Below are 14548 nucleotides of genomic sequence, written 5' to 3' on the forward strand. Positions count from 1 at the left end.
AACACCATTTACAATAGCATCAAAAAATAAAATATTTAAGGATAAATCTAATAAAATATGTGTAAGACCTGTACACTGAAAACTACAGAAATTGCTGAGAGATATTACAGAAAGCCTAAAAACATGGAGATGGAACATGCTCATGGATTGAAGGGTCAATATTATTAAGATATCCATTCTCCCCATCTGTACTTTCAGTGTGATCCCAATCAAAATTCCAAAAAGGCCTTTGCAGGAATGAGTCTAAAATTTATGTAAGTGTAAAGGACCTAAATTATCCAAAACAATTCTGAAGAACAAAGTTGGGGGATTTAAACTGAGTTCAAAATTTACTATAAAGCTACAGTAATGAAGACAATGTGGTATTTGCCTAAGGACAGACACACAGATCAGTAGAACAGAATAGGGAGTTTATTATTGGTTGTACACATATGTGGTCAATTGATTTTTGACAAAGGAAGGTCTTTTCAACAAATGATGCTGGAAAAAATTGAATATCCATATAGAAAAAAATGAACCTCAATCCTCACCTCTCATCATGTACAAAAATAACGCAAAGTGGATCACAGACCTGAATGTAAAAGCTAAATATATTACACTTCTAGAAGACAAAAGAGAAAACCCTTGTGAACTTGGAGCATACAAAGATTTCTTAGGACACCAAAAAAACACCTACCATAAAAGGAAAACATGATAAATTGGACTTCCAAATTAAAATTTTGTACTCCTCAAAAGATATAGACTTGGAGAAAATTGACAAAATACATATCTGATTTAAAAGAAAAATTGCACCTGGAATGTATAAAGAGCTCTTACAACTCAATAAGACAGAGTACCACATTTTTTAAATGAGCAAAAGATATGAACAAACATTTCACAAAAAAAATACATGAATGAGAAATAAGTCCTTGAAAAGATGCCCAGTAGCTAATGCACCTACTACAAACTCACAAGAAAGGGTTAAAATTAGAAAGAATAACAATAGGAAGCATTGTCAAGAATGTAGAACAATGGAAACTCTCAAACATTTCTAATGGGAGTGTAAAATCATACAATTATTTTGGAAAACAGTTTTGATAGTTTCTTATAAAGTTAAACATACACTTCCCCAAAAGATGAAGCAATTTCACTCCTTGGTATTTACCCAGAAAAAATGAAAACATATGTCCACACAAAGACTTGTACACAAATGTTCACAACAGCTTTATTTGTAATACCAAAAACTGGGGGGATAAATCGTGGTATACCCCTTCAATGGAGTACTCTTTGAAATTAGGAGCAAACCTTTGATATACACAGCACATAAACAAATCTCAAACACTTTATGCTGAGTAAAAGAAAACATTCATAAAAGGGTACAAAGTGTATGATGCCACTTTTATGTTTTGGAACAAAGAAAACTTATCAACAGTAATAGAAATCAGATTGATGGTTGCCTGGGATCGGGGTGGGGATGAGGGGAAATGCCTGCACAGGTATACAAGAGAACTTTCTGGAGTGATGGAAATGTTCAATATCTTGGTTATATCCATTTATCAAGACTCACTGAACTGTAAACTTAAAATGGGAACATTTTATTGTATGTAAGTTATACCTCAAGAAAGTTAATTTTAAAAAATATGTAGGGACCTAAACTGGAAATCACTTAGACTTGGTTTTAATTTTTATATTTTCTCTGTAATCTGATTTACTCTAATATTTAGCTTCTTGTCTCCAATAGTAATACAAAACTTCATATCAGTTTAGCCTACATTAAATCACTACAAATTCCAAAATTGTAGAATTAGTTCAATAGTTTTAAACTTTCATTATAAAAAATTCCCGAATTTACTTTATCCACATGAATGATTGATTTGCTTCTAGGAGGTACACTAATGATTAGACATAAATTATACTGCATTAGAAATATGCTCACCTATACCTAAATATATTTGTACTTTAACAAAAGAAATGCTTCTAACCACACAAAATATTAGAGGATGATCCAATTCTATAAAGTAGATAGGTGTTCCTTTTCTTCCAGGCACGAGGAGATAAAAGTATTCACTAGTTATTTTAGTCTGTCACCAGTGCCACAAGAGAAGACAGACAATGAAAGGCACAATGAAATGAAACACAAGAAAATTGCTACAATTTTACCTTTGGACCCACTCACAGCATTGGCTATATAGGGTTTTCTTCCTCCTTCCAGTCACCTGGGAAAATGATCACAGAGAGTTATAAGGGTCACGAGACTAAAAGTCGGACCCAAGAGAATTAAAAAATGCAGATAACCCAATTAATCTGCTAATATTTATTACTGTAGAAATAGTGTTAGAGGTAGTTTATTAATGGGGCATTCTTCAAATCATCCCACTCCATATATCTATAGTTCAAAAGCCTCATCTTAAAAAGGAAAAGAAAAAAATACTTTTTAGAGTGTAAGCATAACATGCTGAAGTGGTTTTCAAGAAGCAGAATTTCCAAATTTCACAATTTGTATGGAAACACAAAGACCCCGAATAGCCAAAGCAGTCTTGAGAAAGAAAAACGGAGATGGAAGAATCAGGCTCCCCAACTTCAGACTATACTACAAAGCTACAGTAATCAAGACAGTATGGTACTAGCACAAAAACAGAAATATAGATCAATGGAACAGGACAGAAAGCCCAGAGATAAACCCACGCACACACGGTCACCTTATCTTCGATAAAGGAGGCAAAAATATACAATGGAGAAAAGACAGCCTCTTCAATAAGTGGTGCTGGGAAAACTGGACAGCTACATGTAAACGAATGAAATTAGAACACTCCCTAACACCATACACAAAAATAAACTCAAAATGGATTAAAGACCTAAATGTAAGGCCAGACACTATCAAACTCTTAGAGGAAAACATAGGCAGAACACTCTATGACATACATCACAGCAAGATCCTTTTTGACCCACCTCCTAGAGAAATGGAAATAAAAACAAAAATAAACAAATGGGACCTAATGAAACTTAAAAGCTTCTGCACAGCAAAGGAAACCATAAACAAGATGAAAAGACAACCCTCAGAATGGGAGAAAATATTTGCAAATGAAGCAACTGACCAAGGATTAATCTCCAAAATTTACAAGCAGCTCATGCAGCTCAATATCCAAAACACAAACAACTCAATCCAAAAATGGGCAGAAGACCTAAATAGACATATCTCCAAAGAAGATATACAGATGGCCAACAAACACATGAAAGAATGCTCAACATCACTAATCATTAGAGAAATGCAAATCAAAACTACATTGAGACATCATCTCACACTGGTCAGAATGGCTATCATCAAAAAAATCTACAAACAATAAATGCTGGAGAGGGTGTGGAGAAAAGGGAACCCTCTTGCACTGTTGGTGGGAATGTAAATTGATACAGCCACTATGGAGAACAGTATGGAGGTTCCTTAAAAAACTAAAATTAGAACTACCATACCACCCAGCAATCCCACTACTGGGCATATACCCTGTAAAACCATAATTCAAAAAGAGTCATGTACCACAATGTTCATTGCAGCTCTATTTACAATAGCCAGGACATGGAAGCCACCTAAGTGTCCATCGACAGATAAATGGATAAAGAAGATGTGGCACATATATACAATGGAATATTACTCAGCCACAAAAAGGAACGAAATTGAGTTATTTGTAGTGAGGTGGATGGACCTAGAGTTTGTCATACAGAGTGAAGTAAGTCAGAAAGAGAAAAACAAATACCGTATGCTAACACATATATATGGAATCTAAAAAAAAAAAAAGGTCATGAAGAACCTAGGGGTAAGACAGGAATAAAGACGCAGACCTACTAGAGAATGGACTTGAGGATACGGGGAGGGGGAAGGGTAAGCTGGGACAAAGTGAGAGAGTGGCACGGACATATATACACTACCAAATGTAAAACAGATAGCTAGTGGGAAGCAGCCGCATAGCACAGGGAGATCAGCTCGGTGCTTTGTGACCACCTAAAGGGGTGGGATAGGGAGGGTGGGAGGGAGACGCAAGAGGGAAGAGATATGGGAACATATGTATATGTATAACTGATTCACTTTGTTATAAAGCAGAAACACACCATTGTAAAGCAATTATACTCCAATAAAGATGTTTAAAAAATTTGTTTTAATAAAAATGAAATAAAGGTAATACGAACAACAACAAAAAAAGCAGTATTTCCAGTGTTCTTCAGCTTCCTGTTACGGCAGCATTACCCACGACGAGGACACCAGCTCACTAGACACACAGTCAGCATGAATAGATACATCACAGTGATGATCAAGTCCTTGCCATCTGCATGATCATGTGCAAATAAGATGACGAGAGCTACGTCAGCATTAACACAAGGCTTCGAGGTCTGAACACCCAAACCACTCTGCAGGATTTGACCAACGTACCTAGTGCCCTATGTACGGGACGTATCGGGTTATATTAAAGATTCATCTGTTTCCCCTTGGAATTCTAAAAAAAAAAATCTTCAAGATGGTCAAGCAAAAATATATTTTTCTCCTCATTTACTCTCCATTTTTTGTAGCTTCCAAAAGGCTCCTATATTGATCCATCAAAACCAGAAATGGCTCTGAACCAAAACCAAAAAGAAAGAAAATCCAGAGAGTGTTCTATGGCACTCTGTGAGTATTAGTGTATGGCTTCCACACGAAAGTTGTCAAACTGTGCAAATTCAAAGGAGTGAGTTCCAATCGCGGCCCAGCCATTCTTCGGGAAGTTCACAGAGACGTTTTTCCAGAGAGGCTTGCCATTCAGCGTGCCAGAAGAGAAACCACCCTGGAATGGGGAGAAACACATCCCTTAAAGACACGTGAAGCTGATCCTCTGAAGTCTGTTTCTTAATGGATGGCCCACCTACTTAGTGCAACAAATATCCTTCTCACTGAAGATTTACCACAGCAAAATGATTCCACAAGTTTGAGCAAAAGTTTGAAATACAGAAAAAATTTTCTCAAAGGAAATTCTTATCTATTTATATAAACAGTTTCCAAGGTACAAGAATACCTCAATATTTCCTTGTACTCCACCAAAATGCTGTAAAACTTGCAGAAATGTAACACTTTTCATAACATTATGATAAAATTTTAGATAAAATAAAAAACCATTTGTCATTTACACATAGTGGCATGTACATGCATTGTACTGAGAGCTTACAGCCACCAGCTCTTCAGACAGGACTGCTGGGGTCAAAATGTTTTATTTATTTATTTATTTTAAAGGCTTTTCTTATTTATTTATTTATTCATTCATTCATTCATTTGGTTGCACCAGGTGTTAGTTGTGGCTCACCTGCTCCTTAGTTGCAGCTCGCCAGCTCCTTAGTTCTGGCATGCGAACTCTTAGTTGCGGCATGCACGTGGGATCCAGTTCCCTGACCAGGGATCGAAGCCAGGCCCCCTGCGCTGGGAGCGCAGAGTCTTAAACATTGCGCCACCAGGGAAGTCCCTCAAAATGTTCATCTAAGGTCTTCATTAAGGAGCCTCAGCCCAGCTGGGAGAGGAGTAATTAACCTTCGTTTTATTGCTTTATCCTCATGTGCAGAATACCACTTCAAAGTTATATCAAGAGCCTACACTTAAGTTAGAAAAACAGTAACCATCAGTTAAACTGATGACTGGGGAGAGACAGGGGGTTGAGTGGATGGAAGGAGAGAAATATCCACAGGAACAACTTCCTAGTCACTGACAGAGAAAGATAAAAATAATGTCCTCCTCAGACAGCTGCCATTCCTACTTAGCTAAGTGGCTGGCACACAGCTCTTATTATCATTATTATAGCATGCTTATGAGCATATATCCACAGCACACTCATTCCAGCTACATTTAAAACTAGCTAATTTCAAAGAGTGAAGAGCAAAAGATCCAAAGCACTAGGCCAAGGATCAAAATAAAATCTGCTCTGAAGTCATAAAATTATACTGGAATGGGCCTTCATTTACTTATTTTATTTTATGCATGGAGACACGGTGACTTAATGAGACTAAAAATCAAAGTCACAGATTTACCAGCAACGCTAGGACTTGAATTTGAGTTACCCAACTCCACGTTCAGAGCCACACACATTTCTGCTACTACACACCTGCACAGCTACCTTCAGCTCTGGAAGTGCTTACTGAACATCTTCTGCCACATAGGGGATAGTGAATATTAACACTGAGCCAAGGAGCTTATGTACACAAATTATATTCAGCACTAAAGCTCATCCTCCCCCTGCCCCTCGCCCCCTGGGTGTCAGCCAACCTATCCTCTGGCAGCTCGTCACACAAGACCAGTCACAGCAGTGCCCTGTGCTCAGACTGCTCTTCCCACCACTCAGCTCTCAGCTCAAACATCACCCACTTCAAGAGGCCTTCCCTGACCTCTCTATCTAGAGAATCTGGCAGGGAAGCTACTTTAACTCATTATCTCATTTTTCCTTCATAATTTTATTTATTTGTTTATTTGGAGCAGGAGTGAGCCAACCGTGGCCCACAGGCCAGCCACCTATTTTTATAAATTAAATGTTATTGGCACACAGGCACACCCATTCATCTACCTATAGTCTACGGCTCCTTTCTCACTACAAAAGCAGAGCTGAACAACTGCAATGTAGACCAAAGGGCTCACAAAGCCTAAAATATTTACTCTTTGGCTCTTTAAAGAAAAAAAAAGTTTAATAATCCCTGTCCTAGAAGAATACAGGCTCTGAGAGAGCTGGAACCTTGTCTGTCTTGTTCACTGCTGTATCCCCAGTACTTAGAACAGTGCATGTAACAGATGCTTAATAAAAATGTGTCGAGTGAAAAATAAAAAATATCTAACTCTAAAACAACCTACAGAGCCTACCTCCATTTTACAGATAAGGAAACAGAGGCTCAAAAACATGAAATAACTTCCTGGAAGTCTCAGCATATATCAGTAAGGAAATATGAATGCTGACCTGTCTGGTTCCTAACACACCTACTCCTAAGAATATTAACTTGACTCATTAAAGTGCTCACCATATATTGGGTACTGTAACAAACTTTCATATATATATATATATTTATATATGATACCATTCAATCTGCATAAGGGTGTGTCTTCATGAGATTATGATGGTAAAACAGAAGCGGAGCAACATAAAATATCTGCAAGTGACTATTAATAGACTTCAAAGTTTATCGTTCTAACCCCCATGCAACAGCGCTAAGATAAAGCATCTGATGTGTGCTGAGAAGAATTCAAAAATGGCCAATTTCAAAATCATAAAATCCTCATATTAGCAGTAATTTGGAAAATGAACATCATAAAAGATGTTGTTTTGTTTTGTTTTTCATGTATGCGACAAATATTTATATGTCAAATGTTGCTTAAGTCACTGGGGGTTTAGGACGAACAAGAAAAACAAGGTCCCTGCTCTTATACAGCTTACATTCTAGTAGAAGGAGACACACAAACACACATGATACCTAAGAGATAAGTGGCCTGTGAAGAATTAAAACAGGTTTGATGTGATGATGGGCGCCTCAGAGACCGCTCTGGATTATGTGCCCAGAGTTGGTGGAACAAGAAATAATGGGGTAGGGGGTGGAGCAGGTGTAAGTCAGCAATATCCCCGCCCATCCCAGTAGCAAGACTGGAGCTAACTTCTAAAAGTAGTAAATCACATTATATAAAAGACATACCAGAAGAAAACAGCTGAAATAGTTCAAAGTGGCTGTGTCAGAGGAGCAGAACACAGAATGGGGTGAGGCGGCAGGAACAGCAGTGAGGAAGGAGGCAGGTGTTTTTGATAAGCCCTTTTTTTTTAAACATGTACGCAAAATATCTAATAAAATTCAGGAAATTTACCTTTTTAAATCCTATTCAAAATTTCAAAAAATTCATAAAATTACTAAAAATAAGCCTAACAAGTAATGTGGAAGAACTATAAAAATAAAACTGAAGGACACAGCGGGAGATCTTAATAAATGGTGAGACGCAGCATGTTCTTGTTACCATGTTCTTGAATGGGGAAACACACTATTCTTTTTTTTTAGAAAAAAAGTCTTTACTGAATTTGTTACAGTGTTGCTTCTATCATGTTTTTTGGCCTTTTGGCCACAAGGCATATGGATCCCAGCTTCCCAAACAGGGATCGAACCCATACCCCCAACATTGGAAGGCGAAGTCTTAACCACCGGACCGCCAAGGAAGTCCCTGGAAACACATTATTCTAAAAGAATATATTACTTTTGCCCAAATTGATGTATAAATTCAGAGTAATACTAGTAGCATTTTTCATGGAATTGAAAAGATGTTTTAAAAATTCAAATAGAAGAGTAAATATACTATTGAAATAGCAAAAGTAATTTTTAAAAAGAAATAATGAGGAACTTGCCTCACCAGATATCCACTCATTCATTCTACAAGGGTTCTTGCTCTGACTGTGTGTGCACCAGGCACTTTTCTAGGTGCCAGAGAGCCAGCAATGAATAAAACAGACGCCCGTCATTAAAGGAGCTTGGTTTTAGTGAACGGAGCAGGACAAACACACAGCGATCAACAGAACATGTAACAAGAGCTTCAGTGAAAAATTAAGGAAGAGAAGAGGGGCAGAGAGTGAGACGGGGTGCTATCTTATAGAAAGTGGTCAGGAAGGAACTCTGAAGGAAGTAAACCATGTAACCAAAGATTTTAGAAAGTAAACACAATTAAAGGTGAGATGTTGGATAATAACAAACAAAGCAATTAAACAGAAAAAAAGCTCAGAAATAAGCCTATGTACACATGATGATTTGTTATGTCGAAAACATGGCTTTTAAATCATGGGCAAAAGGACAGTCTATGTACTAAATATGACGGCTATCCACTTGTTTTTAAAAAATTATGTTGGGCTCTTCTCCTTATGAACCACAAATACATTCCAGATGGATTAAAGACTTAAACATTTTTAAAAATCCTAAACTTTATTTGGTTTTGGGGAAAAAATGTTCCTGACCTTGAGAAAGGGGAAGCCCTTCTTAAATAAAACATAAAAGCAATGAAAAAAAGTGAAATATATGACAGTAGCAAAGTTTAAAACTTCTATTCACGAAATATACCATAAGCAAATTGAAATACATGTGACAGAATAGAAGCAAATATTTGTGACACATATAACAGACGAGTTACTACCCAGAATATATAATAAATTCATACAAATCCATCAGAAAAAGACAACACAATAGAAAAATGAGGAAAGAGTGTGAATGGGTAACTTCAGAGAAGAAAAAACACAAACAGCCAATAAACATAGTAAGATGTGCAACCTCCCTAATTATCAAGGAAATAAAAATCATGTCTATTAATTTGAAAAAAATCTTTAAAATCAGTAATATCAAATATTATTATAACTGCTATAAAAATTGATATAGTTTGGCTAGCAATAGGGGCAGGATCTGTTAAAATTTAAAATCCAATTCCAAGACCTAGTATCTGCCTAAACAAATAACAGCACATGTGTACTGTTATTTGTTCCAGCAGGAACCACCTCACACCAAAGGCACATAAAAGATGCCTCCCCTCTATCTGCAAGTAAGCCAGCCCTTACTGCCTCAGTTCACTGCAAAAGGGAAGAACTAGGAACGAGGTTACGCCCATCGAGTGTGGTTTTAGTTATATAAACTGTATCACACCCAAACTGGATTTTCAGTAAATATTGTTACTGCCAGAAAAATTAGTACTGTCACTTTTGGTGGTTGAGTAAGAGAAGAGAACAAGTTCAAAAAGTTATTTGAATTCCATTTTTTATCTCTATTGTAACCTAAAGAAAATTATGACAGGACTGTTGGCAGAGAGCAGTATATTATACAGAAGAACTTCTCTACACGGCATCCCGTGGAAGCATGTCAATCAATAACTCACGATCAACCAATAATTTTGACAAATATTTTTAGATTTCCATACTACCGTCAATCTGGTATCATCTCTGACAAAGAGTCATGGAAACTAACTTCTAAAAAAGTGTGCTTATAGCTGAAAACCAAATCATTCTTAACCATCAAAAAATAAATTTATGTGACTTTGCTTATACCTATTAGCTCCAATAAGAATCTTGGTTTAAGAAAACTTGAAAAAAAAATAGTTCAATTATTGATTCTGCCAATTACTCCTGAGTTTAAAAAACAAAAACAAAACAAAACAAAACAAAATACTGGGGGTGATAAAGTCAGCTGCTGATGGTTCTCGCGTGGGTTTACCCAGACACACACTATCATCCCAGGGACTGGTGGTTTGCTGGTATCACGGCAGACTCTCTGCCTATTTTCCACTATTTATCGTACTTTCCCCTTTTGATAACAGAAACCGTTAGAAAAGCACAAGAAAAGAATATTTTTACCTCAGGCATTCTGATCAGCAATACTTACATTAATAGTTAAAGTGAGTGTATACCATTTTTTTGCTGTAACGTCAGCATGTCCTGAAGTATATATGATCCATCCAGCTGTAACACAAAGAGATTATCCCAGTTGATGTATTTTTAGAATCTAAATCACAGAATCCCATAACTCAGTGGGGGTTCTTAGGCGCATTTGTATGTAGTAAAGTCAGCCTTAATAAAGATCGACATTTCCACACCTACAATTGATTTAAAACAAAACATCCTTCATTCAGGCATCCATCCAGCATGCAGAGAGATCCTACTCTGAGCCATATGTGAGCTCACAAGAGAACGAGCAAAATAAACTTACAAACCAAGCATGGTACAAAGACGCACTAGCGTGTATAGTTCAGGTCTGCATGTACACCTGATTGGACTGAATATGAAGGATAAGGAGGAAGAGTCAAAACCTACCATAAGATTTCCAGCTAGTGTACCTGGTTACATGGTAATAGCACTCACTGAGAATTAGAGAGAAAATAATAAGCTAATTTTTGAACGTATTATATTTGAATGCCTGAGAGAAAGCCAGGATGAGATGTCCAGTGTGCAGTTTAAGACACAGAGCAGTGGGGACTGAAGTCAGAGATTTAAATCCCTAGTTCCAATTCTGCCACTAACTCATTTTGAGACCTTGGATAAAGCAATTAACTTCTCTGGCACTCTCTTTTGGATTGGAAAATGCAAGGTACCTTCCAGATCAGTCATGCTATGATTATGCAATTCCTATTCTAATGTCCTCATTACCCACTCCCTCTTTAATTTTTATTTTATTATTGGAGCCCTTTTCACCTTAGGAAGAGGCATAGGGGAACAAACTGTAGGAGAAAAGATTTTTTATTAATGCAGGATGAAAGTCAAGAGACTATGAATCAAGAAGAGTCACCACCAATAAGGTCTAGTTTCAACAGAGCGGTGTTGGACCCAAACCACTTGGAGGACCCAAACCAAGGTGAAGAGGATGGGATTCAACTTGAACGGATTCTAAGCACCTATTCTGGATAAAATACTATTCTACATAAGACAAGGACTGTTAAGATGAATGAGAAAAGTCCAGCTGTTTTCAAATTATTGACTAAATTAAGAAATAGGAATTCTCCATCTTAAACAAATCAATCCTTCCTTTTGTATTTCCATAAGCACACCAGCAACATTCTTATAGTCTTGCTTTTAGTTATAGTGTTTCCTGAGTATTCTCTCCCTACTACTACCACCACACCCCAATCTCTGGTAATCCTACTCTGACAGCCTAGCTCAACTCTACAATAGCCGATAAGCTTTGAACAATTTTCTCTTTCACTGAGCTGCCTCTGTCTGTACTAATTAACACTATAATTCTGAATCGTTTGGCGTTTGCTTACACGTGTTGAATCTCTTCTCAATTAGATGTTCGAACACGATGAGGTATAAAGCTCCTTCATTACTACCATAAGTAACAGACAGATACAGCAACATATCATATAGTAACCATGTGCTATAGAAGAAGCCACTTACCTAGATCACCTGTAACTCTGTAGGTTCCATTTGCAAAAATCCAGAAGAAAACTCCCCTGGCACTTCTAATCAAAATGCCACCTTTATTCACTCTTCCAGCAATGAACACACCTCCCTTCTCAGGGGTCTCTAGGTACACATCACACTTTATAGTCAAATTGGACCTGCAAAATCAAAGTGTTAGTGCTTTTAATTATGTCATTTCAAATGTAGCACAAATGGCTCTTTTCACAGTCACATGCTTCCAAACTTCTAATCAAGGTATGTGATTTGCTAAGTCCACACTTATACCAGGGATGGGCTTCATTGATGATGGTTTCAAGTTTTACATGATGGAAGTCAAGTCATTTCATTGCCTCTTTTAATGACTTACTGTTGGAAAATAATATTTACTGTTTTCAAGCTTCTTAAGAATATATTTCCTGTCTTTCTATAATAAAATAACTTCTCATTCTAAGAATATAAGGAGAAGCCATTTTTTCTAGGAATACGTAAAAGATAAGTTTCCACATCATTCTGAACAAAAAGGTTTATTACATTTCCATCAGCAAAGAGAAGCAGTGGAGACTGCTAGGAACCTCTGGGAGAACAAAAGCTGCTTTTGAGGCTAATTTTTACATTTAACCCTAACAAGACACAGTCAACTCTATGTTGATTCTACAGTAGGGCTTTTCACACTTGAGCAGTATTGAAATCACCCTGGAGGGCTTATTCAGTTCAGTCTGCAGGCCCCACCCCTCCGATTCAGTAGGTCTAGGGTGGGCCCCTTGAGTGTGCATGTCTAACAAATTGCCAGGTGATGCTGATGCTTCTGGTCCAGGAATCTCACTTGGAGGACCGTTTTCCCCTACAGAGTACCTAAGTCTGTGCAGAGGCAGTAAAACCCTGGTTTTGGTATCACTGACAGGAGATCAAAGGACGAGAAAGGTTCGGCCAACCAGGAACTACCAGAGCTTTAACAATGACATCTCCTCCAGGCTTTCTTTTACAAATGCTACCGGATTCCTTCTGCAATGAAATAACCACCCCAATCCAATAAGACCTCTGAAAATAATTCCCCTCCCACTCAAATTCTAAGTGCAAATGGAAAAGAATTAGAAAGCTTGCACACAGTCATGTAATAAAGCAAGCAATTTATCTAAAATAAAACTAAGAATGCCAAGAAATATATTTTGGAAATGGGGAGAAATTATGTGACTTTTACATTTCTCAGAGTTTCCTGTCAGTGAATTTTGCACAGTGAAATTTTACTTTGTAAAGGAAAACATAAAAAAGAAGCACCTACAGCAGGTACACAACCATCAGGAAAATCTACATTTAATCATTTAATTAAAGCTGGGCTACTTTACGGGAAAATCAAATGCCAAGTAACTAAAGCCCAGTCTCTCTTGTATGTCCTCCCACAGCAGAGGGAGTTTTTCTCTCTGTAGATTATCACCAGCATGAAACCACCAAGGATCAGCCTTGTTCCTTACATCTCCTACCTCCCTGCTGGCTCATCAGAAGTTTGAAAGTGCTACAGATCCTGTCAGCACCAAAAACTTATTCTATTTAGAGGTAGAGTGAGAGAAGATCAAACGTTTTCCTTTTATACATTACAGTCCAGAATAAGTGATTCTTGCATCACAGCTTACAGGCAATTTTACAGATAATGAATAAAATAGAATAAAAGTTTGGTTTAGTCTTCCACAGCCATAATCTCTTGGAAGTGCTGAGAGAACAAAAACCAGCCAACATAATTAAGCAAATTTGATCAAAAGGATGCAGAATTCAGGTCTGTGCAGCGAAAGGTAATTTTGTGATTGTCCTCAGATCCCAACCAAAGCTTACTAACAAGATGGAAGTCTTTAACAGCTTTGGTAAAGTCTACCATTTATAGTCAAATTACTGTGCTGATACTTAACTAAATCTAAATATGAAAGAAGGTCTGTCCTAAACACAGTTCTAAGAACTGATGGCACTGTGCGCACATAGAGCCGATTTACTAGAACAGCACTATGGATAAACTCCACTAACTTACTAACTTTCCCTTTCCTCCTCTCAGGAAGAAGACAATGATTAAAACAAGGCTGTGAGGTATAGTCCAAGATCATGGGCTACAGCACCAAACAGACCTGGCCTCTTGCCCTGGTTCTGGAATTTAAAAGTATGGGATCTTGAACAAATCTCACCCCGAAGCCTCAGTTTCCCAGTCTATAAGGTTAAGAGGATGCTACCTTTGCCAAAACGTAGCTATGGGAAGCTCATATCAGTGTTTAGTGTTACCCAGTTTTCATTCTCTCCTTTCCCTGCAATAAATGGGCATCACAGCCAGAGAACAGAAATGAACATGGGATGTGTGTACATCTCTAAACAGATCTGGCTCCCTTGAATCCAGGATAGGATAATGGGAAATAACACAAAATAAATAGGATGAGACCAAATTTTAAAAGATCTTGGAAGTCAGGCATAGAAGTGCAGATCTGGTTCAGTAGCAGGAAAGAGTCACTGCATATTCTTTTTTTTTTTTTTTTTTTGCGGTACGCGGGCCTCTCACTGCTGTGGCCTCTCCCGTTGCGGAGCACAGGCTCTGGACGCGCAGGCTCAGCGGCCATGGCTCACGGGCCTAGCCGCTCCGCCACATGTGGGATCTTCCCAGACCGGGGTACGAACCCGCGTCCCCTGCATCGGTAGGCGGACTC

The 14548-nt window shown here is 37.7% G+C and overlaps 1 protein-coding gene across 7 annotated transcripts in view; it reads right to left on the reverse strand.

Moving 5' to 3' along the window:
* Positions 1 to 393: 393 nt before the first annotated feature.
* Positions 394 to 14548, reverse strand: part of GALC (galactosylceramidase) — a 63107-nt gene continuing 48952 nt past the window's right edge. For 6 of the 7 annotated variants that reach the window (XM_033417947.2, XM_033417999.2, XM_004262307.3 and 3 more), the window contains 3 exons: positions 11868 to 12031; positions 10360 to 10436; positions 4113 to 4787 (listed from right to left, as the gene is read on the reverse strand). In XM_033417947.2, coding sequence (XP_033273838.1) covers positions 4641 to 4787; positions 10360 to 10436; positions 11868 to 12031 — 388 coding nt within the window. In that variant the 3' untranslated portion in view covers positions 4113 to 4640. Of the gene's footprint in view, positions 2196 to 4112; positions 4788 to 10359; positions 10437 to 11867; positions 12032 to 14548 lie in introns of those variants that run through there. The other variant, XR_004480369.2, reaches the window with a different exon arrangement.

Source organism: Orcinus orca, chromosome 2 (genome assembly GCF_937001465.1).
Source record: "Orcinus orca chromosome 2, mOrcOrc1.1, whole genome shotgun sequence".
NCBI classification, from domain to species: Eukaryota; Metazoa; Chordata; class Mammalia; order Artiodactyla; family Delphinidae; genus Orcinus; species Orcinus orca.